We start from the raw sequence: 26736 nt of genomic DNA on the forward strand, positions 1-26736 counted from the left end.
TAAATAGAGGTGGAGCAAATGAGTTCAGAGAGCATGTAAGCTACGGATTGCATAGGAAGTTAGTGTCCTGCAATTTGTCTAAATATAATAGTGTGTTCTCTATTTATTTGTGAGAGAATTAAGGGTGTATTTAGGATTTGGGTTATGAGAAAGTGTCTTAAAGTTGTTATTGTAATCTCCACAGTAATAGTGAAATTTATTCTGTCGCCTCCCGTAGACGTAGGCATATTGCCGAACCACGTAAATTCTTTGTGTTATATTTTCTCTCCCTCTCTTTTTAACCTTGTGTAAACAAATTATTTCACCTAATTTTCACGATAGAACTTTATACAACAACCATTTCAAAAGTCTTTATTCAACAACGGAGTTGGTATTTTGGTGATCAAGAGCTGAAATCACGATCTATTGACAAATAATCAGAACAATTTATAAAATAAAATAAAATAAATGACAATCACACTAACACAAACAGACAAAAAGGAAAATCACAAATATGAAGTAAGAAATATGAATTAAAGAATACCTTAGGACCCATGCTGACTTTCACAACATCGAGGAGAGAGAGAGAGAGAGAGAGAGAGAGAGAATGTATTAATTTAATTCAGCCGCAATAGGCCACCCTTGCTTGCAATGAAGTTTGTGGCACTCGGTCGCTTTCATAAGTCAACGTATTCCTAGTTGACTATAGCATTTACAAATTACTACATTTTTTTTTTTTTTTGGTGGAACTAAGAGGAAAAAACAGCCTCAATACAAAGTCTGTTAAGATACACCCCATTGAGGTCATCTTTTAAAACATCAACTAAGTTCACAGGCGGACTATCAAAAGTAGAAAAATCAGCATCTAAACAATAGCTTATCCTAGCAAGACTATCCGCACATCTATTCGCCTTCCAGAAGCAATACTTAATACATATCTGTGGAATGAGAGATATCAAAAGCCTGCAATCCTCCAACAAAGGAGAAATGATGTTATTTACGTAAGACGGATTTCCTAAGGCATCTACAATAGCCTTGGCATCAAGCTCAATCTCAAGAAAAGAAATGTTTAGGTTGTTGCATAGAAGAAGCCCCTCCCTTAATCCCCACAGCTCAGCAGCAAAACTGCTTGTCATGCCAATACGCCTACTAAAACCAACAATCCATCTTCCTGCATCATCCCTCACTACCCCTCCACAACCTGCCAAGCGAATATTACCACAAGAGGAGCCATCTGTGTTGAGTTTCCACCAGCCTTGGATCGGCTTCTCCCATCTAATCCTCATCAAAGTCTTTCGAGTCACCAGCCTAGGGGAGGCAACGCAATGAACAAACTCTAAGGCTTGATTTACTATCACCACAGCTAGCTTCGGGTTCCTGCTCTTCCCATCAAAAACCAAATTGTTCCTACTCTTCCACACATTCCAAATAGCAAAAGGAAAAACAACTCTCCAAGGTGGGTGAGAAGCACCTAAACTGGAATTAAGTTTACTGTTTAACATTAGCCATTCCTGAAGGTTACTCCTCCAAAAGGCTTGATTGGAAGATAACACCCCCAGCTGGTTCCACAACCCTCTTAACATAGGACAGTCCCTAAGGGCATGCAGAATACTTTCAACTCCTACCTGATATATTGGACATGTAGTATCCTGAATAACACCCCTCCTCTCCAGGCAAACCTTAACTCCAATGCTATTATGGATGCATTTCCAAAGAAAGGTTCTAATTTTAGGAAGAGTACCCACTTTCCAAATCCAGTTAGCGGAAATCGATTCTGAGCATTCAGCCCCCATAGCAATCTGATAAGCACTTTTCAAATCGAAAGTGCCTTGCAGAGACCCTGACCATGCCAACTTATCCCCAACTCTACTCAAAAGCGCCACGGGGGTTGCTTGAATCAATCTTTTAACTCCTAAGGGAAGCTCAAAAATGATCTTTTCCCAATCCCAACTCGTATCCATCATAAAGTCTTTAACTTGTAAAAGGCTAGCCTCCCTAGTAATTGGACCCTGGATCAGCCCTCTAAGAGAGCCTTCATTTATCCAATTATTTTGCCACACATTAAACCCACTATCCCTACCAACCAGCCACCTGCTACCCTTATTGAAAGTATCCATACCTTTCTTCATTGCAGCCCATATGGAAGAACAAGGAAGTCTATTGGCATTGGCAGCAATTCTTCTTCTCTGATTACAATATTTCAGCTTCAAAACTCGAGCCCAAGGGGCCTCCTTTTCAGTATGAAACCTCCAATTAAGCTTTGAAAGGAGAGCTATATTCTTGCCCTTAGCTGATTGCAACCCAAGGCCCCCTTCCTCCTTAGACTTTATCACCTTATCCCATCCAACCCAATGCATTTTTTTGACTGAAGCCGACGATCCCCAAAGGAAGTTTCGGTTAACTCTATCTAGCCCATTCAAAATTCTTCCGGGCAAATGGGTACATTGCATGATATATGAAGGTATAGCAGCCAATTTACAAATTACTACAGACTATGGCATTTAAGGCTAAAGTACAAATAGGACAAATAGGGAAAAACCACACGGGTCATTAATTTTAGTTTAAAAAACTCTCTGAATTCTCAACCAATCATATATATGAGATCAATGTATATTTTATCTGGCATTTAAGGCTTAAGTACAAGGTAAACTGTTTTGCACAACCAAAACATGTGTTCATAATGTTTTTTGTTGACCCTTTAATAGTGTTATAACGGTTCAAGTCTCTCTCGTTGTTGTAGCTAGTGAATTATCCAAAACAAAATGTATATATAGTCACCTCATTTGTTGAACAATATCTTGCATCCAATGCAAAATCTGCTATATGATGAAAAAAAAATGCAGATATAGAGAAATTCATAAAACAGGCATTTTTACTTTTTTTTTTTCTTTAAAAAAAAAAATTCTTTCCCTAGTGTATTGGTAGATAGGAAGCATAATATTAGCAGTAATTTCCATACATTGTAAACGGACATGTAAAGTAAGAATAAGTTTTTTAAAAAAAATGGCAATCACACTCACTAACACAAACAGACAAAAAAGGAAAATAAAAATTCTCCAGTAGCTCTCAAGCAATAAACATAATAAGAAAATATGAATTAAAGAATAGTGTGATTAAGGGCCCATTTAGAAGAGGAGTTTGAGTAATGTTATTTAAGTTTTTTTTTAAATACGTGTGGATAAAAAAGTGTATAAAAATGCATATAATATTATTTAAAAATTAAAAATGTGTGTTTAAGTAGCTATAGAATAACTTAGTACCCATGCTAACTTTTACAATATCGAGGCCCCAGAGCAACGGTGATGAGTGAGAGAGATGGAAAGGGTAAGATTGAGAGTGTGTTCGGTCCCATTTGGTCTAGTTTGGTCCTTATTTATTTTCAAATGAAACTGTGACGTGTCCACAATCCACATGATTAACTGATGCAAAAAGTGACATTTAATAAAAGCCATTTAAATGTATTGTACCTGTTTCTCAACCAAAAAAAAAAAGTTTTGTTCCAAAAACGATGTCGTCTCCTTATGTAGCTGTTAGATTCCAGAGCCTCATTATCGAAGGTATAGAGTTGTTTCGCCACAGGCAGTGGATTTTGAAATAGGAGAAAAAACAATATTACTTGCATAGATAATCTTGGCTTCATAGTTGTGTGCTCAATGGGAAAGGTTGTAATAAATAATTTATTGTGAAGTATTTTGGGAAGTATTTTGTAAGGTAAACTACTGCTAAAGCATTAGGTGGAAACTTTTGTTATAAAAATATTTTCCTTTTAATCTTATCCTCTCTCTGAAATTTCCCAAAAAAAAAAAAAAAAACACATTTCGTCTTCCTAAATAGGGAGGAGGTTGTGCGGGCTCACCAATTTGTAAATTGTTTTACCAACAATTTGACAATGGATTTTTTGGTCAAACTAAAAATATTTTAAATGACTTAATTTAATTATTTTGTCCAAATCTATTAGTACATGAAGTCATTTAAGAATTTTTTAAATTAATATTAATTAAACTATTAAGATCTTTTAAATAATGCATCTTAGGAATGTTTTCAATGAAATTTTTAATACTAAAAACAAATATCATTTTCTAACTAAAAATTCATTTTCCACATATTAAGTTCCAGCAGCATTTGTTTTCCTTTTTATGGTTCTTACCCTATTAAATCTCAATTACTTGTCCTTTTTATCAATGAAGAGTGTTGACTACACTTGCAAATCGGTAACTGTGGCTGTAATCAGAGTTTTCCCTTACTAAATACTAATCAGCTTGAAAGATTATCAAACAAAACTTGAACAACCAACGAGATCTGGCCAGATTTTCTTAACTCAAGATTTGCTCAATAATATACTTGTCTGAGATCTTTTGTAATGTTAATGATTTGAGTTTGAACAATGAGCTACTCTCTGCAACTGGCTAGATTACAATTCTAAACATGTGAAGTCCACCAACAGCCTATATAAATCTCATCCATATAGGCAAATGACACAAGTTTGTCTCTAATATTTCCCTTGTGCATGCTAGAGTTTGTCGATCTACCTAGGGAACAAAACAAGCATACAATTACTTGGACATCATCTATACAATATCTAAAAGCTTAAAGGTAGCAATTATTATTGCTAAGCTCCTGTAAAACTACATCAACATAGCATTTCAATTCACTTCAGCCTATTTAGTCTATTTTGGTCCACTTCAATCCATTTCAATTATAAGATCTATTAGTAACAAGATTGTTATGCTTTTCTACCCTCAAATCTAGTATGCACCACGTGTTGAATTTCACAACTCCTTTTAAAATAAACAACTTGGAGTCCAAGCAATTGATTTTTTTAAGATTCCCATATTTAAATTATTTGGCAAATATACTAATACCCTATCCCTCATCTGGAAATCTTGGTTCAAACCCTTTGCTACCAGTTGAAAGATGCCTTTTATTTGCATTTATTGTGGTTCTCTCTTCATGAGTATTCTAATTGTAACATTCTTATTATTACAAATACATCAATTTCCATTTTTTTTCAAAAAGTAATCCAAGATTTTTTGTTCCTATATAATTCACATATTAGTTTTACAATATATTACTACATGCAGACACACCCAATTTAGACAAATATATATATATATATATATATATGTGTGTGTGTGTGTGTGTGTGTTTTTAATGTCATAAATTTGCAAATATGGACATTATACAATTGAGTAATGTTTGTTTAAAGACACAAAACTCCTGTCTGGCATCAAATTAGATACTGATTGTCTTACCAGAGTGTACAATCTCATTAACCAGATTCGTTTTTACTTTGTAACTTTAGGTTGATTTACTGAAGAACAAGTTTCAATTTGATCATGCTTTCAATTATAAAGAAGAGCCTGACTTGAATGCAGCTTTGAAAAGGTCAGTGAATTCATCTTCCAAGCAGAACATAAAGCACCATTGTCTAAGCTTTAATCAGAGTTTATGAGACTGATAGTGAACTAAAGGATCACCAATTTGGATGGACTAATAATCATATAAAATGCATTGAATTTTATTTGGCTAGGAATATATGAAGGTTTTAATTTTTTTTTTTCTTCTATTTCAATTTTTCAGGTCTCTGATTCTATGGCCAATATTCATGCTGCATTGTTTTGTCAGGTACTTTCCTCAAGGTATTGATATCTACTTTGAGAATGTTGGGGGTAAGATGCTTGATGCAGTGCTACTAAACATGAGGATTGGTGGCCGCATTTCTGTATGTGGGATGATCTCACAATACAACCTTGAGTATCCTGAAGGTGTGCACAATTTATTGCAACTGATAGAGAAACGGATCTGCATGGAAGGATTCCTGGTTCCCGATTACGATCACCTTTATCCAAAGTTTTTGGAGTAGGTTCCACCTTACATCAAAGAAGGGAAGGTTATATATGTGGAGGACATAGCTGAAGGCCTTGAGAGTGGACCAGCAGCTCTCGTTGGACTCTTCACAGGCCGCAATGTTGGAAAACAAGTTGTTGTAGTTGCTCGCGAGTAACTCACTTCATGTACATCTTCATTCCCCTAAAGCTATAGGTCCTTGGAATGCTATCACCTGTAAAAGTATGCACTTATACTTCCAAAAGTTTTGCACAGTAGTGTTTTGTTACTGTGTGAACTAGAAATATGTATCCTCAGCAAATGTTAAATTTTAGAACTAGCGCTCAATCTTTCAACCATGATACTTTCACATTGGAAGTATCAAGGTCCTTTTAGATCTAGTTTTCTAAATAAGGATGATTTGTGATTAGAGCAATATCATTTTTACATGAGTCCACAGCTGAAACCACATTTATTAACGCCAAACCAATCACACCATGTCAACTCAAGAGTTATCAAAAAGACTGCAAAAATTGTCTCTAGACTAATTGTTGTTATTTTGCATAGAATTATCTTGTGAAATGCCAGCTTACTATCCAATTTCGTCGTCCACCACAAGATTGGGAAGAGGAAGCCTTTGACCGGTTTATGGGGCTAGTCTATTCCTCGTCAGTGAGAGGGTTTGGTCCAGATAAGGTTTGTTGGAAGTCTGCAAGGAATACAAGATTTGAGGTTAGAAGTTATTACAGTTCCTTCTACCCTCATAATCTTGTTTCCTTTCCATGGAAAATGATATGGCAATCGAAGGCGCCTCCAAGGGTAGCCTTCTTTTCTTGGTCTGCTTCCTTAGGTAAGATCTTAACAACAGACAACCTTCATAAAAGACGAGTGATAGTTCTTGACTGGTGCTCTATGTGTAAGAGGTGTGGGGAGTCGATGGATCATCTTCTACTTCATTGCACCATAGCTTGGGAGTTGTGGTCTTTGGTATTCTGTTTGTTTGGCATTCAGTGGGTTATGCCTCGTACTGTTATTGAGGTGTTTGAAGCTTGGCAAGAAAAGTTTGCGCGTCATTGTCACATTGATGTTTGGAGATTAGTACCTCACTGCTTGATTTGGTGCATTTGGCGAGAAAGGAATGCTAGAAGTTTTGAGAGCTGTAAACAATCTTTGCTGGAGATTAAGTCTTTTTTCTTACACACACTCTTTGAATGGAGTGTGGTTTTTTCTCATTTTTCTTGTTCTTCCTTTTCTATTTTTCTTGACCGTTGTTCTTTTGTTTCTTGATTTTTGTACCCATAGTACATCCCCAATGTACTCGTCTTGGCATTTTCTTTATTATTATTAATAATATTCTTACATTATTTATCAAAAAAAAAAAAATTTGAGTTTCTTTCTCATCAAAAAAAAAATGGAGTTTTTTTTAGGACAGACCACCTATGGTAGAGTGAAGAAACAAATCAAAACAATCACGTACAAGAGACCTAACATGAATTTCTGGCCTGTTCTCTTACAAAATTTTCTGTTGCAAAGCAAAATTGACAGTCTGACATGACATATATGAGAACAAACAGCCCTGACGGGAAGCCAATACAAACCCCCACAAAAAAATTAAAACATATTAATCCAATACACACAAGCTTAACACTAGTACCTTGAGGCTGAATTCCTTTGGCCCCAACTTCTTTCCATTTCACCCTTTCCTTGGTCAGACAAATATATACAGATACTGAATGTGCAGATGGATACCTCACTCAAGTTTCTCCAACACTGCCAGAGATGCTTTCCCAAGTTCTCAAATTATAATGGAAATGAATATCCACGAAGGTGCTTGGAATCCACACCTGACTCCCGGACAAGTGCTATCCGCCCAGTTCGTGCCACCTACAAAGAAGAGGAAGAAACATCATAAAAATCAGTATAAATTTGTCACATCGCACGAAGGCACACTGTAAAGATACAACAGAAAATCATAACACTCCCCAAAATCAATAAAACTCCCACTGAAAATTCATTTCCAGTTGATAAAATTTATGACCTCAAGTGGATCCAAATGAAATCAAGATTTTTGGAACCAACACTTTCCATAGATGTTGTAAAGGAATCGATCTTGGCCACTTAAGACAGAACAACGGCTCAGATAATAATGTCAAAATTTGAGGCCCCAAGAAAATTCTAGAATACACCTAAAGTTTAAAGATTGGAAGACAAACCTCACAAATGCCATAGGGCTCTAATAATCTTTGCAGAGCAACCATCTTGTCCAAATCCCCCGTAAGCTAATATTCAAGTACCAGAAGCAAATTTTATTAGTTTCAACGGATAAAAGGGCCTAAAAATAGTAGAAGCAACAAAAAAAAAAGTAGAAGATTCATTTTACATTAACAGCAGGAAGATAAACTCCAATAACACCTTTTTTAAACTAACATCCATTTTCTTTGTAGCAATCACATATATTATGTAGTAAATCTTCAAAACGGCCACTAGATTCATCTAACACGCAGAAAAGTACAGAAAAAGAAGAGTAGGGAACTGCAAAACATGCCATGCTAGTTACAATAATAATTTATGCAGAAAATCAAATAATTTTCATTTTGGAATAAATGATAGCATATTTAGCCAAAGAAAAGAATTATGATAGCCTTGAAGAATAATGCATATTATTGCTAATTGCATTAACCGGGGAAAATGGCACATAAAGTGTGTGCAATCATAGAGGTGGATCTGGCAAGTGTTAATTAATGATTGCATACTTATCCAAGGAAAAAATCTATGATAGCCTTGAAGAAAATTTCACATAATTGCCAACTGCATTAACCAGGGAAAATGGTACATAAAGACTAAAGAGTGTGCAAATATTATCATTTGGGAAAAGTTACCAGATGACCTAAGGATAGGAAATACTTTTAGAAACTTTTATGGGACAAGAGAAAATCAACTAATTATTTTGATAGCTTTTTATAATTCCATGAACATGATATCAAAACTTTCCTAAAATAGTCCATTAAAAAATGCCCTAAGGACACCCGTTAACTGGACCCTTATCATATTTATACCTTCCAATTGAAGGTGAATTGGACCCTAAAAAAGATAAATTTCTAGCCTTTCTTCAGGATCCTTGGGAATTAGCTGACAAATTTGACCAATATATGGAGAGGTGGGTTTGGCAAGTATTAATAAATTATTTTTAGGCCAAAAATATAGTACTGGTCCCTAAAGTTAGCGACTGAGCACTTTTTTTTTTTTTTTTGATAAGTAACGAAAAAAATATATTAGAGAAGAACACAGCCCCATACATAGGAAATGTACTAAAGAGGCAAAAATATCAAGAAACCAAAGTTTTAAAAACTTTTAGTCTCTAAAGTTTCAAATGAGCACTATTTGTAATACCCCACATAATTTTTTTTATTTTAGAGTTTTCTTTAAAATATAATTGTTGGGCTATAGGCTTTCTTTTAATTGTTATTGCAGCCCACTACCCACTAAGCCCACATCTTATAATACAAGCTACAGAATAGAGGAAGAGATAGTCAGGGTTTTATCTAAAAGGCTAAGAGGTGTTTTCCTTGGAGTTAGTACACGTACAATTGAAGAGACAATCAGATTGTTCAAGGTAAGATTTCTCTCAATTAGAAACAAGAAAAAATTAGAATTTTATTAGGTTATTTAGAAATTTGATTTTGATCCTAAAATTTATATTCTAACGTTTAGATTTTCCGTTGGATTAGATATTAGATTTGAGCCAGTGGAATTTCACGAATCAATTTTTTTTGTTTAAGTCTTCCATTGGATCTGTACATATAATCCTAGATTGAAGTCAAACAATTCGGCCCTCCTTCTTTCATTGAATTGGTATATATATATATATATAATGGTTAAAGAAGGTTAAAGGAGAAGTCAAAGAAGGGGCTACGTTGGATTTGTGTATATATATATAAAGGTTAAAGAAGAAGTCAAAGAAAGTGGTTATTGTTCTTCTTGAATTTGTGTATATATATATATATATATATATATATATATATTGGTTGAAGAAGAAGTCAAAGAAGGTGGCTATTGATCTTTAGTTGGATTTGTATATATATATATATATATATATATATATATATATATAATGAATAGAAGAAGTCAAATATTTCGGCTGTGGTTTCTTTGCCTCTGGACTTATGCTATGCCGTGTTGTATATATATACATATACATATTAGGATATTAGGATAGTTGTAAAGTTTTCTATGATAGATATATATATAATATGGCTTGGTTGGGGTTATGTATATTAACTTAAACTCTAAAACTTTAGCTGCTGCCTCTGGGTTCTGATAAATTACTTTGCATTAGTGCTATCATTAGTTCAGCAAAGTATTTTACTAGTGAGTCAATTTTTATAGTTTAGTAAAATTTATATTTTGTAGAGGATATTGAGTAATTTTCATAATTGATTATAGGTCCGATTTAAAAGTGTCTTGAGGCTCTTTGGAGATTATTTTGGCTGGACTTTCAGAGTGATTTGAGTGCGGTAAGTAATTATGCATAATATGCACAAGTTTTGTTCTTTAGGTTCTTAGAAGTTAAAGATTTTCAAAGTTATATTTTTAAGCTTACATTTTTTTTAAAGTTTATCAAAAAGCATTGTTTTACACTATTGAAAGAGAAATTTTAATTGGCTTTTAAATAATGTTTTAAAAGAAATTTCAAATTTTAAATAACGATTTGAATGTCCAAAACCCATTTAAAAGAAGATTTTTAACTAAACTATTTTATGAAAATAATTGAGTTTCAAAGTAAGTTTTCTAAAAAGATTTTTGTTCTTTAAATTGTTTCAAACCAACGATTTCGAAATCATATTCTTGTTTTTCAAATGGTATTTAAGACGTTCCTTTTAGCAAACTGGATTTTCAAACTTATTCAATAATTGTAAAAACATTTATATAAACTCTTCAGTTCCTATTCGTTCCCTAAGAGAGTCAAGCATCTTTTGATTTATGTTTCAATTTGATATTGTGATATTTAATATATCTTTATTGTTGGAACAATTGTTAATATTGAGAAAATTATTATATGTTGTATAAACTTTATTGTTTGAGATATGTGACTCAAAATGAGTGTTTTTAGAATTGATCGATATATATGTGTAAATCCGCTCACGGGATTGTATGTGAGAATATGTGTTGATCCCTCACCAAGCAGGTTAAATGTTGGTATCCGCTCACGAGTTGTATGTGAGAATATGTGATGTGTATATGTGACACCGTGCTCGATCAATTATTTGTATGTGTTTCCAAAAGACTTTAAGATATGATTATATGTGTATTAAGTGATTCTTTACATGTTTTGAAAACTATATTGGATATTTTGAGTGAAATTGTGAAATCAAACTCGTGCTTTGTTTGACTCTATTCCGTTGTGTATTCTGTATAATTACTTACTAGATGTGTGGCTCACCCCATCAATTAATATTTTCAGATTAAAGTATAGTTGGGAATTAGAACCTTTGGACCGCTTGTGAGGTGCAAGGTAGAGCGTGGAAGTTGTAGGCGGCTTCAGTGTTACTTGAAGACTCATTAAATTTTAGTTACCTTTGTTTTGTAGTTCACATTTTATATAGTGGAGTTTATTTTCAATTTGTGGAGTTTTGAAAAGATTAATAGTTATTATTATTTTTATTTTCTGCTTAGACTTCACAATATTTTGGAGATTATTATGGAAATTGTGGATTTTGTTTATTATAAGAGGTTTATCAGAAGCATTGTTTATTTGGAGTTTTATTGAATTAAGCTTAAATAAATTAGGTTTATTGAGCTAAGTAAGGTTAGCAAGATAATCAGGTATCTAAATTCATGTTTCATGGATTTGGGTCTTGACACTATTAGTCTCTAAAGTTCTAAAAATGAGCATGGTCGGTCTTTCTGTTACATGTAATAAAACACATGACCCATTTATGAACCAAAATAAAACCCAGTTTCTCTAGAATCCAAATCAAACCCACCAACCCTCTCCACACCTAGAAAGCACGGGTGCGGCTTCAAGGCTGCCGCACCTGCACCAGATGCGCACCGACGTGGCGTGCGGTGCATGACACCGCTGTTCGTGCGGGCCCGATTCTGGCCAAAACAGGCCGCCACCATGTCGCCGGCCTCCATTCTTCTACTTCATGTGGCCTTGTGAGAGAAAAAAAATTTAAAAAAAAAAAAAAAAAAGAGAGAGAGAGAGAAGGAAGAAGAGATAAGGATGCCACTGCTTCACATGACAGAGAGAGAAAGGGAGAAAGTTGTAGAATGTGGATAGATTTTAGAATAGGTGTATTAGTATAAGAGATAAGGATTTAAAAAGTCAAAAAGATAGAAAAAGTTGGAACTTGTGAAAACAGTAAAAATACAGGTTTTGATTCTTTGATTGTATCACCTTTACCCATCAGTTTTTATTATTCTTTAACACTTTGATATTATCACCTCATTACTTTTTTTTTTGAAGGACAATAATTTAATATTATAAATATGTTATTGGGCTAAAATTGGGGTTGTTTAAACATTATAATAATATATATAAATATGCTTTTAAATTTATTAATATATGTTTACCATTACTCTTAAATTGGTATATGTTTACCATTATATAAAAAAATATGCTTAGCAATATATAGAAAATATAAATAAAAATGTTTTTAATAATTTTTTAATCGCCGCATCCACACCCTACTTTTTAAAAAATTTCCGAGTCCCGCACCCGCATCCATACCCACACTCTAATCCAAATCCGCACCCCTGCTTCATAGCTCCACACTCTGGTAGTGGCTCCTCCTAATCTGGACCTCTGACAAATCTCTAGCCGGAGTGATAGCAAATCCTCCCCCTCCAACTGTCACACATATACGAAAAAACCCAACTATGAATTGGGTTTCTAGAGAAGGGGATAACTGGAATTTAATTAAATTTGATTTACTGAGGTACAGAGGTTGGTGGAAGAAGGATATGGATAAGGGAGAGGTTTTTGTTTTTTGTTTCAATGGAGATGATTTTATTGATTTGTTTGTTAAATTGTTTTAAATTCAAAAATAATTATCTGCGGAGTAATTTACAACTTAAGCTTGTAACTTCATATCCTGATTGTGATTCTTCTTAGAAATGCAAAGTAAGATCTAACGAAAAATACCCAAGTGGTTCTTAGTTCTTTGAATTCTTTTTATTTTTTGTTTTTGTTCTCTTTCGAATTTGGTTGATGTAAGAACTATAATGATGAAATGATGTGCACGACAAGAGGATGGTGAGTTACACAGATCAGACTTTTGTTGTCTTGTACTCAGTCTGTAATGGAGGGCCTGGGTTGACATGTATGATTGTGATAGCTGGATGTCCAGATTGGAAAGGAGGTGGGTGGGCTTGATTTTGGTTTGGGGAAAAATGGGTTTGATTTGGGTTAATTACCAGGTCATGTGATTTGTGACGTGGTGGATGATGATAATTTTTAATATTAAAAATGGTGCCATGTCACTTAAAAAATGGCATGTCAATGTTTTGTTAGTCACATAGGTAAATAGATTAACGGAAGTTAACAAAAGGACCAACAACGATCATTTTTAAGACTTCAGGGACTAATAGTGCTCACCTAGTAAAGTCCAGGGACCGACAGGTCCGACATTGTATTTTCGTCTTATTTTTAATTTGGACCTTTTCTACTTAACCTTTAAAAAATTATTATAAAAAAAAAAGCCATTGCAGCTAAGAGTGATAGGATAGCTATGCTTTCTATCAGATCTCTGCACATGCATCTGAGCGTTGAGTGTTGTTTGGAGGCCCTTAGAGAATAACTAAGTCAAAAATTAAATACTTTTTGAAAATTTAGAAGAGAGACTTCTCTGTCATTACATCTGTACAACAGCTGCAGATTACTCTTTTTTAAATAAACTGTAGGGCATAACTGTGGACTCTGAATTTTGACCAATTACCTCCCAACTAGGAACTAACGAGCTACAGACATGGACTAATGCAAAGAGTCCACAACCCCACCTCTTCACCCTATCCTAATTAGCATGCAACTTGCAAGGTCTTCAGTGCAACTCTTGCTTAACAAAAAAATCTCACATTCTCTCATCAAATACTTGATGGCATCAACATATATGGTCAAGAGATACAATAACATAATACTTGAATGGAAATCGCTGTAGAAATTATAAAAATTACCTCAAGGGTTACTGTGTGATCAGACACATCAACAGCTTTGGCCCTAAAAATGTTGGCAATGTCAAGTACATCCCGTCGAGCAGTAGCATTGACAGCAATTTTTACCAACATCAATTCGCGCTCAGCAAATGGCAAGTTGGTAATATCACGAACCTGAAGGCAGCATTAGTTAGAAATTGGACATTGAAGGAATCATGCCATCAGAGTACAGAAAGGCTGAATTTATGAATCCTTCAAGTAGACCTCCTCACAGCTAGTCCAAATTACCAAGATAACAAGACCAGCAAGAACCACAAAAGCATCAGGACAAAGGTTCCAAGTGGAATTTGTCAGATATAGAGTGATCCACTATGATTGGCCATTTATCATACAAGTAAAAAGAACAGGAACCTACAGAAAATTAACCTCATCTAAGACATATATGCATACTTTAACTTGGGATCTAGAAGGTAATGGTGAAAATTTTAAATCACCATAGCAAGGCAAGGGCAAGTTCTCTTCCTCAGAAGATCGTGGATAGGTCCCACATCATCAAATATGTGCAGCATACTTAAGTTTATATAGTATATGTGCTTTATTAGGTTATTGGGTTTTAGTAGCAATTAGTTTGCGCTTAGTAGTCAAAGCTTTGGGAACCTACGGCATTACATGCAATCCTTCCTTGTATGTTAAAACTAAGCCATATTACATAGGTATTTACATATTTAATGCAATGCATCCTTCATCATAGTTGAGTGTCCTCACCTCATGAAGATCTCCTAGCTTATAAAGCTGCAGCACCAACTTGCTAATTGATTCATCTGTTCCAGGAACAACAGTTGTAATGCGAGAGAGCCCCTCAACTTCAGCATGTCCGACAGCCAAACTCTAATATGAAGAAATAAAGGAAAGTGAGTAAGCAAATGAGAAAATCTTGCAAACAAAAGCATTATCAATTATACAAGAAAAAAGGTAAGAAAAAGAAGCAAATTACCTGAATGTTATAGCCCCTTCGAGCAAAAACCCCAGTAACAATGTTGAGAACTCCAGGACAGTCATTTACAAGCAAGGATAAGGTGTGCGATCGAAGTCCATTTGTCTGAAAACAGCCCCGGAATTAAATTGTGTGACATAAAACAACTAGTAACCACTCCATTTCAATATCACCAACTGACAAATTGTCACATGGCCACGTCTCAGTCATAAGCAATAGGCAAAAACCGTATGCAATATATATTTTGACATCAAATACAAATATGAATAACCACTCAAAGCTAAAGTCAAAACTTGTAGAAGACAGTGTTCCACTAAGCCTCACTGTAAATTCCTGAAAAAGCTCATAAACCTTTCAAATTCAAATTATGATATCACGAGTTTTTTAGCAACCAAGGTTGTTGACTAAGATGCCAAATATTGTATCAGATTATGTATGAGCTTCCAACTAGAATCAGTAAGACTCAACTTGGCGTTTCTTCAAGTTAGATGGTACACATAGCAAACTACCCATTGCAATCAGGGTTCCTTAGAAAGACAAAGGTAAAGAAACTCAAGCAACAATTTGATAGTTTACTTGTAATACATAAATAAAAATCAAATTCAAAGTTGATAATGTCATCTACAGAACATCCCACAAGCATCAGCAGCTAGATTCACCCAGAAGGTACCAGAAAGCTCAGGAGAAATCTTGTCTTTCGCAGGCATGAAAAGGTGTAATACAATGCAATAAAATGCATATTTCATGCCAAGAAGCACCATAATCATATTTTCTTAGGAATTCTATGGGAGGCCCAAGAACAAATTTGATGGCTCTAGAATGCGGTGCAGCAGTTAAAGTGAAGTGGTCCATAGCAGCTTTACCATGCGTTCAACTCAACTAATTAATTCAAGTCAGACTACACAACTGTGATTAATTGAGTTCCCCAACTGGCCCATTCTTCAGTTCTCAAGAACTAAACTAAGGTGGCAAATATCACTCAAAACTAAAATTAATAGCCTTTAATTAAGAAATCAACTGTTACATTTTAACTTCCAAAATAAACAATAAGAACTGATAACACAAACAAGTATTAACCAAGTTGGACTATGATTCCAAGAAGAAGATGAAGAAAAGAAAAGAAAAGGATCACAACTATCTATGAATTATCTTACGTCTTCATCATTGAGAACACCCCAGTGAGCATCAAGAACTTGATTGAATGCAAATCCATCAGATGTCTCCACAGGATAAACATCACCCTTCATGAAGAAAAAAAACATATGAGATACTGAATAAAAATTTAAAATGATAAGACTCCCTCCTTCCTATAATTAGTGGCTCATTGCATTTTGCTTGCCCATTACGTATGTCTACATGCAATGGTAAAAAATTACTTCTTTTGTGACGACATGGAACCTCATCAAGGCAAGGCCCCTTGGATCCACCTCTAGGGAGTAAACCATAGATACCCAATCCCACCTGCCAGGACCATGTATAGCTCATCCCAAGCCTCCAACCACTAGGCTACATCCTAATATCAAAAATTTAGGAAATTTTTATTTAAAAGTTTGAGTTAGTCTTGATTGCTGTCATTAAAATTTGTGCAATTATCAATTGAGCCACTCATTATGGGATGGGAGGAGTCAATAAGTAAACAAAAAGGAGCAGGAAAAGGAATAAATTCAGAATGATAGGACAAATAATTTATTTCTTTAGTAGCTATGCCATGATAAATGTGTCAAGACTGTGGTTTGGATGTACAAATATAAATAATAATAAAAAGTGTCAAGGCCTTCAAGCAGGGACATAAATATAGGGAAAAAAAAATTGTACACTATATAGTGTGCTTAACAAGGCATATGTAAAGATATATTTATAAATCAATTACAATAGTCTCTATTAAGGATAATAAATATATAACCAATAACAGTGTAATAAAAAATAATGCTTAGAACCACTACTTACCACAAATCAAATCATAAAGTCCAATCTGAAACTCTAATTATTACAACTTTGTACCAATTTCAGATTTTAAAAATCATCTATGCAAAGTATTCAAGCTAACATCATACACCATACCCCAAACAACAAATAGGTAACTACCAAAATTATTCTTTCTTAGGTACTACCCCCTACCCCCCCCCCCCCCACCCCCGCAACAACCAAAAAAATGTAAAGCTTAGACAAGCTCATACCCCTGCATATATGTCATGTCCACCATTGAGTTCTGCATTTTCAAGAGGACCACGGGCAGGCATTGTTACTTCAAGATCTGGATATGAAGCTGCTGAGAATCGCCAAAATGGAGCAGATGCACCCATTCTTTCCCTTCTTAATGCAATCTACTAAGTGGAACGGTTTCAAAAATTAAGACATGGAATGCATGTTCAAATAATAAAAAACCAATGTTTCATAAGAAAAGAGAAAAGAACAATGACTTTCTAGGGAAGTTCTGAACCTTTCCAGTTCTGGCAATTTCTTTGATTCCAAACTTGCTTAAGTTCCTTTGCATAGCAACCATCTTCCCTGGATCTCCAGTTACCTATGTAACATTCAGAATAAATAATTTGTATTAAGGACCTTATAACAGAAATGAAAATAAGCAAAACTGTATACAGATGCTCAATTAAATATGAGATCTAATTAGATCCAAAAAGATGCACACACAATTGACATTGTCTACCTCCACTAAAAACCTCAAACAAGTTACACAAAAAAAAGTAGGCATCCAAAAAGCATCATGAGCCCAATAGAATGAGATCAAGACCAAAGATACAGAATTACGCTCCCATCACATCATGCCAAGTTTAAAATTTTGCAAACATTCAATTGTAATATTATTGTATATCCAGTGACAAAATACCTCAAGGTTTCATTTGCTAAGTTGATGTGCACTACTGACAATAAAAGCTGTCCCGGATGTAATTTAATGAACGTTTCCCAAATCATGAAGCACAACTTCTAAGATTCCATAGAGAGGATCATTTAACAAGAGCGGCAGCCCAAGAACTTCCCCACCAGTTCCAATTTGTTAACAATATTCAAACTTTAAATGTTAAAGTTATGATTTTCCAAGTTTTAAACAAAGCCTACTAACCAATAACCACATTGACATGCACTCTCTATCACACACAAGCACACAAAATTATAAATGTCAAACAATGTAAGGGTTCAAGTTTTTGACTGCTCAGACAATGTATAGATAATATATGATATAAAAAGGAAGAGTAGAATAACGCCAATCTTCACCTCAATTGTCAGAAAGTGTTCTGAGATATCCACAATCCTTGCTCTGAATGTGTCCACTAACCACATGATCTGAAGATCAACCATGTATGTAACAAGGTTTTGTTATCAAAGAAAATGGTAACAATTAAAAGCATAAAACTTCTATAGATTCAAGAAAAGTCTCAATGTTCAGCATTTAGATAATTACTATGTAACTACCTCAGCACGGTACTCTGGATTTGCATTAACTTTTATGAGCATTAGCTCACGTTCTACCTGTGGCTCATTTGATATATCTTCGACCTGGTTATCAAATCAAAAGCCACAAGTTAAGAATTTTGGGATTTGATACAAGTAATAATCTGAAGAGCAAAAAAGTAAAGCAATAAAAGATGGAGAAAAAAACAGATAAAACAAATAAGTCAAGAGCTACCTTTTTTCATAAGGAATTTTTAAGAAAAGTGTAAAAGGGGCACAACCCATATACACAGGGTATATACAAGAAACATACCAAAAATTATCAATTAAAACTATAAAAATCAACAAATTCAAGTAAATTTTAAAAAAGATAAAATTTTATGTGGAAGTCATCCAATAATATAAAGTCCTCAAGAACACAAGCTTTACATTATGAGTTCTTCTTTCTCGCCGAACGCACCACATAAAACATAAAGGGATTGCATTCCGTGTATACACATTATGATGTCAACCGCTTTCCTTTCCAAGAAGCCAATAACTCAACCACACTTCTGGGCATAACCCACTGAATTCAAATGAATGTAATTCATAGCACATAACTGTCTAGAAACAGAACAATGGAGGAGTGCAAGATCAGTAGCGTCTCCATTTTCCTTGCACATAACACCAATCTACTACAATAGTCAGGCGATACCTCAAATCAACCATCATTATGATTTTCCTCCCAATGCCATTGTCCAACTAAAAACGCCACTCTAGTTGAGACATTGGTCTTCCAAGTGCCTTTCCAAGGAAAAGACAACCTCCATTAGTGTTTAAGACTTACAGAGAGTCTTCAACTCAAACACACAGTGTTTTGAATAGTACTAACATAATGTATCCCCTCCACTCTTCCCCACTTAGTAGAGTAGAGAGTGTCTAGAAAAGAGATTAGAGACTCTAACTCCCAATTGTTCATTGCTTTAATAAAAATGACATCCCAATGAAGATTTCCAATAGAAGGTTTCATGTAATCTTCCACTGAAGCCTCTTTATTCCATTTAATTCAAAATAATTCCAAAAAGGCCTCCTTCTAGACCTACTCCCCACGCTATAATTATGCCAAAACTTATTGCTAGTGTTGCCACCCACCTCAAATCTATTGAACCTAGAAAAGTTTCCCAACCCTGCCTTCTTTTTGTCATAAGCTAACCCCATATTTCCCATTAGCTACATTTGAAACAACCCTACTCCTCTTCCCCACCAATTTAAGCCTTAGCCATTCCCACATCAATGCCTGGTTAAACATGACCAGATTCCTAATTTCCAAAACTCTAGATTGAATCAATTCACAAATCTTCCATTTGACAGAAAACGTTGACAACTATTAGGGGTTGATTGTGCCAAACATGATTTTACATCTCAGGAAGCCAGTTTTACACATAATTCTAAAGGATAATCTTAAATCTATATATGATTCTAAAGATAATGATTTTTTATGGGTAATTACAAAAACCCAGGTGCTTAAACCCATGACCTCCCGTCCACATTGCTTTTAAAAGGGGAAGAGCTGCCATTTGGGCAAGAGCTTTGCTAAATGACAAAGTGCAAAGTAAAATTCAAGAGCTAAGTTTTAACCTTTATAACATTCACAAGCTTCTGAAGCTGCTCCACAACTTGATGTAGCACTCTTTCAGTTCCAGACACAACTATTGTGAAAAGTGCTTTGTCCCTGTTCAGACCAACAGCAAGGGACTCAATGTTATATCCCCTCCTTGCAAAGACCCCTGCAATCCGATTTATCATTCCACTTTCATCTCCAACAAACACTGAAATTGTGTGCCGTCTCACCCTGGATCAAGTACAGAACGCAGTAGTGTAATTAAGTAAGGAGATCAATTCAAGTGTATCACAAACAAGCAGAACTTAACTGCCTAATGATTCCATTTCAACCAGAACATGAGTAATGACATTGTATATCATACAACTTCTATAGAGAGCAAAAGATTAAAAGAAGTGAAAGCTTCCTATGTAAAGTGACAAAAACCTTTACATTTTGAATCTATCAAAGAGGGAAAACACACACACACACACACATACACACAAAAGATAAATCCATTATTTATGAGGTAAAATTTAATATTGTTACATTTGTACCACACCATAGTAAAAGAAACTGAAAATCATATCTTTCTTATTTTTCATAAGTTTGATAGTGCCACCCTCATACATAAAAGAGATATTCTTGGATTATAAAAAAATTATTTAAAAAAAAAAAAAAAAGAGAGAGAGAGAAGCTCGACCCACCAAAGGAAGCAAAAGCCAAAACATATTTTCAGAGCCAACACATTAAATATATACATTTTTTCAAATTTTGACCACATATTTAATAGAAAATAATGGCAAAGATATCAAATTTAATACAGAATAATGGCAAATATATTAAATTTAGCAAAATTCAATAGAAATCAGCACAATCCAATTGAACACTCACACATATACCACAACCATATAACCAATTGACATCACTTATACATAGAGATTACAGAAAATAAATAACCCACAAACCAAACCAAGAAAAATTCAACAAAAACAATCAAAACCCAGATGACCAATCACATTCAAACACATGCAACCACAACCAAAAAAACCAAAAGATTAAGAAAAAAAAATAGTTGATATCAAAGCAAAAAGTGTAAATTTTTTATTGTACGAACTTTGATCGGGTCGAGGAAGGAGAAGAGCCATTAGATGGAAATGCAGAGTCAGCGATATTCTCGTCAACGTTTCTTTCAGAGACCAACACCGCCGTGCTCCTCCTTGAACTTGGCTCATGTTTGAGAGGTTTTGAGAGAAACCCAGAAAGCTTTGATGGGAAAGCTATGGCTGTTGAGAAAGCTGGGTTGAGAGAAGCGGCTGAACGAGGGTTCAGAGTGTGAAATGTTGAGGGTTGTGTTGAAATGGTCGCCATGTTCAACGAGAGAGAGAGAGAAGACTAAAAGATACGAAAAAACGATGTTGAAGGTGACAGTTATAGAATTTTATAGTGCCTCGCTAATCTACAGCTACACGTATTTTGGACGTGGCATCATTGGTGATCGGGTCGTACCATTTGGATTCGGGTAAATCTATTTTTTTTTTTTTATTATAGAAGGACAGATTTTGGTTTTCGAAACTCTTATTTGAAATTATTTTTTCACATTTTTCAATATCTAAGTAGTAAAAAATAATTTCACCACCGCTCCTCTTTGATGTGTTGGTCACTCTACAGGTATAAATGCTTATGGGTGTAGGGTGTAGGGTGTGAAAGGTAAGGGTCAAGGTTCAAGCCTTCAAAAAAGAGCTTCACACACACACACACACACACACATATATATATATATATATATATATATATATATATATATATACACTAGAAGAAATTCTATATTGTATAAAAAATAAAAAAATAAAGTAGTAAAAAAAATCACATTAAAAAAAGTAGTAAAAAAAATTTCAATAAATATCATTTAACTTTCTCAAAAATGACTTCAGGTTAAATGAAGCTAAATAAGAAAAATTAAGAGATAGTTTTTTTTTATTAATTTTTAAGTGTTACTAAATATAGAAAATAATTTGGAAAATAATTCATTTAAAAAATTTTAATATTGAAACATACAAGATGACGTGTACATAAAACCATCCATAAATTTTATGAACAAATATTGGGGTGGATTGAATATTTTATTTATTTTATAGCAATACTGGATTGAACTTAAATTTTTAGATTTACATAATATTTTAGACTAATGAACTTATCTATTGCCAGGTATCCTCGTAAAGATTCTAAGAGAAAACACTGCCAATCATGATAAATAAAATGATATAATTTTGTTAATATTAGTGCAATACCCTCTATTAGTAAATTAGTTATACTTGCCTTTATTGACTTTGCAAAGTGACCATATGACTATCTACCTATTTTAAATTATATAAGTCATTTAGTCATCTAAATAAGTAGCTTATTATTAGAAATACATATGATTAGTCATTTCTTTTTCTTTTTTTTATTGAAATATGGTTACTCAAACAAGTAACTGGGTTAGGAGATATTTTTTTTTTCTCCAAATCAATCTGAAAGAAAATTGTATCTGTATTCTAAAACGTTTCATTTCTCAAAGAACAAACTAGTAAAAAATAATAATAAAATATTAAGATCCCTTAAATTCATGAGAGGTCAAGCTCATTTTTAACATATTTGAATAGAAAAGTAATAGATGTGCACCCCTGAATTGGGCTCGTGGGCCTCGCAGGGATTTGGGCTCACAATCTATTTATATAGTATGCTTATGGATTTCTTACAAAGTGTGATGTTATGCCCGGCAGGCCCGTGTACTGGGCTTCCTTCCCCTACTTCTCACTGTCTCTTCCCTCTCTTCCTCGGGGAGAACTGACACCGCTCTCAATTTCTAGTTTTTTCTCTTCCTGAAATTGCCAACCCTTTTCACTGATTCCTCTTCGTCTATTTATAGCCCAATTTAGTGGACTGGTCATGATTATTTTCCTGATGGATGAAGGAAGGGGTCCAATACTATTACCCTTAAGTGGAGGTTTAGTTGGGAGTGGGAGAAAAACGAGTAGCATTGGAACTAGCTCCACCGCTGGGTTTGATGCTCGACAAGGGCATTCCCTAGGCAATGGAAAAGAGGTCCAATACCGTTTCATCTAAGTGGACGTCGGGTGGCGGGTAGGAGGAAATGATAGTGGCGCCGGGACATACCCCGTAGGTGAGTATGTGTTTGGCCGCAGGCTGCTTTAAGTGCTCCTAGATCGGACCCTTTGGATGGTACGAGCATTACAACGTGTGGTCGGCACGGGACTTCTATAAGAGTTAGTCCTTACGGGCCTTAGGGCAATTGGGCCTTAGGGCAATTGGGCTTGGCAGGGGAGTAGGGCCCGTACAGATTTTATGTGACACCTTAGTGGTAATAGGCTAATAGCAATTTTTTTTTTTTTTTGGGTGCCACATGTATGCAGTTTGAACCACATTTTCGCCTCCCATACTATCTACCCATAAAAATATAAATATAAAATAAAATAAAATCTTTTTATGAAAATATAAAACATAGCAGGGAAATTATTAAAATTGTGCTGGTTACTTTTTAAAATGAACAATGTTTTAAAACCTCTCAAATATATAATGGACAAATAAAATGGGATAGATGAAGTATAAAGTTCCTAGATAATAAAATTAAAACAGAAAATTACAATTTAAATCCTATAATTTAGGAGTGTGATAAATTAAACTTTATAGTTTATCAAATTAAACTCTATAGTTTATCAAATTAAACTCTCAAATCATAGCTAACCTCAAATACAATGTCACTCCACTTAAATGAACTAATGTTTAATTTGTCTTTGATAGGGTTTAATTTGTAACTTTTTGAAACCTTAGGGTTTAATTTTGTATATCCCTAAACTATAGGATATAAAATGTTATTTTTCCTATTGAAAATGAGTAAAGATAATAATAATATTTTCATAACAAATCTTAAGTGGCAAACTACTAGTTGTAAGTAAAAAAGTAATGTTTGTGACAAACCCAATTTAAAACTAGCAACAGATTGTCATCTAAGTTTTGTTATGAAAATGTAATGAAAGTAACACTACTCATTAAAAATTATAAAAATTGAGCTAATTTTTGGCAAGTTTAAGATGTCTTAGTTATCATATTCATGATGGAAACAATTTTGTGCAGGCTTTAAATAATTAGTCCTAAGCTCGATATCATTACTGATGGTACAACAAGACATTAGGCCTCCAAGCCCAATGAATATAATGGGTAGGATTAAACCTCAATGGACCTTTTAAGCCCAATAAAATTTAAGGACTTCACTACATGCTGTTGGGTTACTTACCTAGCAAGCCGAGTTCATTCAATCTTATGGGCCCTATCACCTACGTCACCAGCAAACAACTCAAGTTTCACAGGGAAAGCATATGTTGCCTAGTTTCAGGCCTTTCCAGTGTTGCTTGATCCATCATTAAATGGCCAACTCATACGAGTGGCCCAAGCCCACACTCCAATTGTAATCAGGTGAACGGGGTAGTCTGGCTATTAGAAATTTAGAACATTTGATCAAAAAAAAAAATTAGAACATGATTCTCTCCATCTCAAAAAAAGAGACCAAATTATTGCTAAGATTTAATTTCAGAGAAAGTCAAAGACACCATGTTTGTGCCACAACTCTCAAATGGCTAACTGTGGATGGAAAAAAAAAATGATAAATTCATGTGAAAGTAATTGTCCATCGCTTACAGTTAAAAAGTTCATCAAATTGTGAAAAAAAGTTGTTATAAAAGTTGTAGTCATCGAAGAGCTATTTAGTTTATGAGTTTGACAGGGTACAAACTGTCACGTCATTTAAAATTTTAAATGACACTTAAAAGATCCTAAGTCCAAATGTGTTTTGAAGAAGAGGCCACCTGATATGCTCATGTAGCATTTTTTTTTTTTTTTTCCTGGCATGTAGAATGAATTAAGATAGGATAGGTCCTTTTACTAGTCATGATATATGCTTTCCATAATTAACGTCCAATTTGACCCATTCTTTTCAGCATAAATCCATATTTGAGTAAATTTATTTCAAATCTCTTTTTATATATTATTAATTTTAATTAACTAGAAATACGAAAAACTTCATTGAGCTTTTTTTAAAAAATAATAATAATAATATTTATAACATATAGCTTGAATTTATAATATTTTTATTTATTTATACTTTATAATAATTGTTCTATACTGTCATATTAAAATATCAATTAATTTTTATATCATTTAATTTTTGATATAAAAGGTAACAATCTATAATTCTTAAACTAGAAACACACCAAAAAAATAAAATAAAATAATAGAGTCTAGACAATTGCCACCAAATAACATTGGCACCAACTCTACTTTCTCTCTTCAATCGATAATTCCAAGTTAAGTTGAAAGCATCAGACAACCAACTGGGGTCGGAATATCATTGTCCTGTAAGAAAAAACTTGAACATAAGGCCAAACTTTGTCAAGAATACTAGCTATTTGCAATGGACAAAGGACGACTTTGACGGATCACCCTGATCCTCGACCTAGACTCGAGTTGTTGGTATCTGCCATCTAGCTATATATTCCTAGTGGCACTAAACCTAACGTGTCATTCTGTATGAAAATTTGCAGAAAGACAAAGACTGCGCAGTGGAGAAGACGCGGTCTTTTTGAAATGCAAAATTGTTTGTTTGGTTGCTGAGTAAACGGAGGAAAAGAAAAAGAAAATAAACCCTTTTTTTTTTCCTAAATCCTGTTGGAAAATGAAAGAAGCAATTATTTAACTTAGTAAGTCACGTTTCGAACGAAAAACAGAATGTGTTAACCAGTTAAGTTACGAGCTGAGTTTTGGTGTCAGCGGGTCTTGACTCTTGAGTTTTATATTGTTTATAAACTTTATATTAGTCAATTGCTTGAATATGTAAACTAAATACATCTTAATCTTGCTACATAGGACCATAGTCCATGCTAGTGGGTTTGTAATTATCAATTCAGATTTGACTAATTCTTGCACTCATTTTGGTTTTGTGACGGCACTTTTGTTACCTTGGCCGACATATATACTAATAGATAAATATGATCTTAGAAATATAAATCTATTATATTCGCTCCATGATGATTGTTTTTTATCATTGGGTCAATATACTAAATGGTTTTGGTATAGGTGGGACTGCGACCTTGAGTCTTGTGTGTTCAATGCCGCAATAATTAGAATAAGAAAGATCTCTTTTGCTTCTACTTAAGTGGCTTGTGTACTGGTTTAAGTTGTGATGCAGGTTTGTTTTATCTTGCTTAGTTTGTGTGTTGCAACCTTGATTTTGTGTGTGTGTCACAAACTTGCAATTAGTATAGTGAGAGATCCCATTGTGTGGTGTGTAGCAATTTGAGCTAGAGAAGATATATTGTTCTCTAGTCTCTGTTCTTAGAGATAACTATTTGGGTGTATTGGAATTTTGGGTTTAGTAAAAATGTCTTGATCTATTATATTGCAATTAACAAGAAGGAAGAAATTCTGCAAGAATAAAATAAAAGGACACAAATGCACAAAAGAAAATACCAAGGATTTACATGATTTAACAATAACATACATTCACGAAAAATAAATAATTAGTGCACTTTATTAAAGGGATATTACAAAATTCTAACACACTTAAAAATGAGAATTCATGAATAATAAAATATATCTAGAGCTTTCGTAAACTAATTCAAAGTCTCTCCCCATTTGAGAAAACCTATGGGTAAAGCCGCCTTATTCACACCAAGAAAACCCAAGCTAAGTCAAAATAGGAATTTGAGACAATATCTCACAAATCTTTTCTTTGACTTGC

General features: G+C 34.1%; 2 protein-coding genes across 2 annotated transcripts; one reads left to right on the plus strand and one right to left on the minus strand.

Annotated features, from left to right (window-relative positions):
• Positions 1-5149: 5149 nt before the first annotated feature.
• LOC142631440 (2-alkenal reductase (NADP(+)-dependent)-like) lies at positions 5150-5983 on the plus strand. Its single transcript, XM_075805615.1, has 4 exons — positions 5150-5173; positions 5282-5364; positions 5605-5701; positions 5843-5983. The coding sequence occupies exons 1-4, from the start codon at positions 5150-5152 to the stop codon at positions 5981-5983; spliced, it is 345 nt and encodes a 114-aa protein (XP_075661730.1).
• A 1270-nt stretch (positions 5984-7253) lies between these two features.
• LOC142632107 (acetolactate synthase small subunit 1, chloroplastic-like) lies at positions 7254-21354 on the minus strand. Its single transcript, XM_075806525.1, has 12 exons — positions 21058-21354; positions 19979-20192; positions 18383-18466; positions 18185-18253; positions 17394-17477; positions 17131-17277; positions 16108-16194; positions 14954-15058; positions 14725-14847; positions 13981-14133; positions 8019-8084; positions 7254-7689 (listed from the first exon to the last, which is right to left on the minus strand). The coding sequence occupies exons 1-12, from the start codon at positions 21309-21311 to the stop codon at positions 7606-7608; spliced, it is 1470 nt and encodes a 489-aa protein (XP_075662640.1). The 5' UTR covers positions 21312-21354; the 3' UTR covers positions 7254-7605.
• Between the last annotated feature and the right edge of the window lie 5382 nt (positions 21355-26736).

The sequence above is a fragment of the Castanea sativa genome, chromosome 4 (genome assembly GCF_040712315.1).
Source record: "Castanea sativa cultivar Marrone di Chiusa Pesio chromosome 4, ASM4071231v1".
Classification (NCBI taxonomy): domain Eukaryota; kingdom Viridiplantae; phylum Streptophyta; class Magnoliopsida; order Fagales; family Fagaceae; genus Castanea; species Castanea sativa.

Bases quoted from the DNA above. Each gene is read 5' to 3' on its own strand.
- LOC142631440 (XM_075805615.1), top strand. From the start codon at position 5,150: ATGGACATTATACAATTGAGTAAT. The intron at 5,174-5,281 runs GTTTGTTTAAAG...TTGTAACTTTAG, and splicing joins ACATTATACAATTGAGTAAT to GTTGATTTACTGAAGAACAA. The intron at 5,365-5,604 runs GTCAGTGAATTC...TTGTTTTGTCAG, and splicing joins TTGAATGCAGCTTTGAAAAG to GTACTTTCCTCAAGGTATTG.
- LOC142632107 (XM_075806525.1), bottom strand. From the start codon at position 21,311: ATGGCGACCATTTCAACACAACCCTCAACATTTCACACTCTGAACCCT. The intron at 20,193-21,057 runs GTTCGTACAATA...TACTTGATCCAG, and splicing joins CCTTCCTCGACCCGATCAAA to GGTGAGACGGCACACAATTT. The intron at 17,278-17,393 runs GTTCAGAACTTC...TCCACTTAGTAG, and splicing joins AAATTGCCAGAACTGGAAAG to ATTGCATTAAGAAGGGAAAG.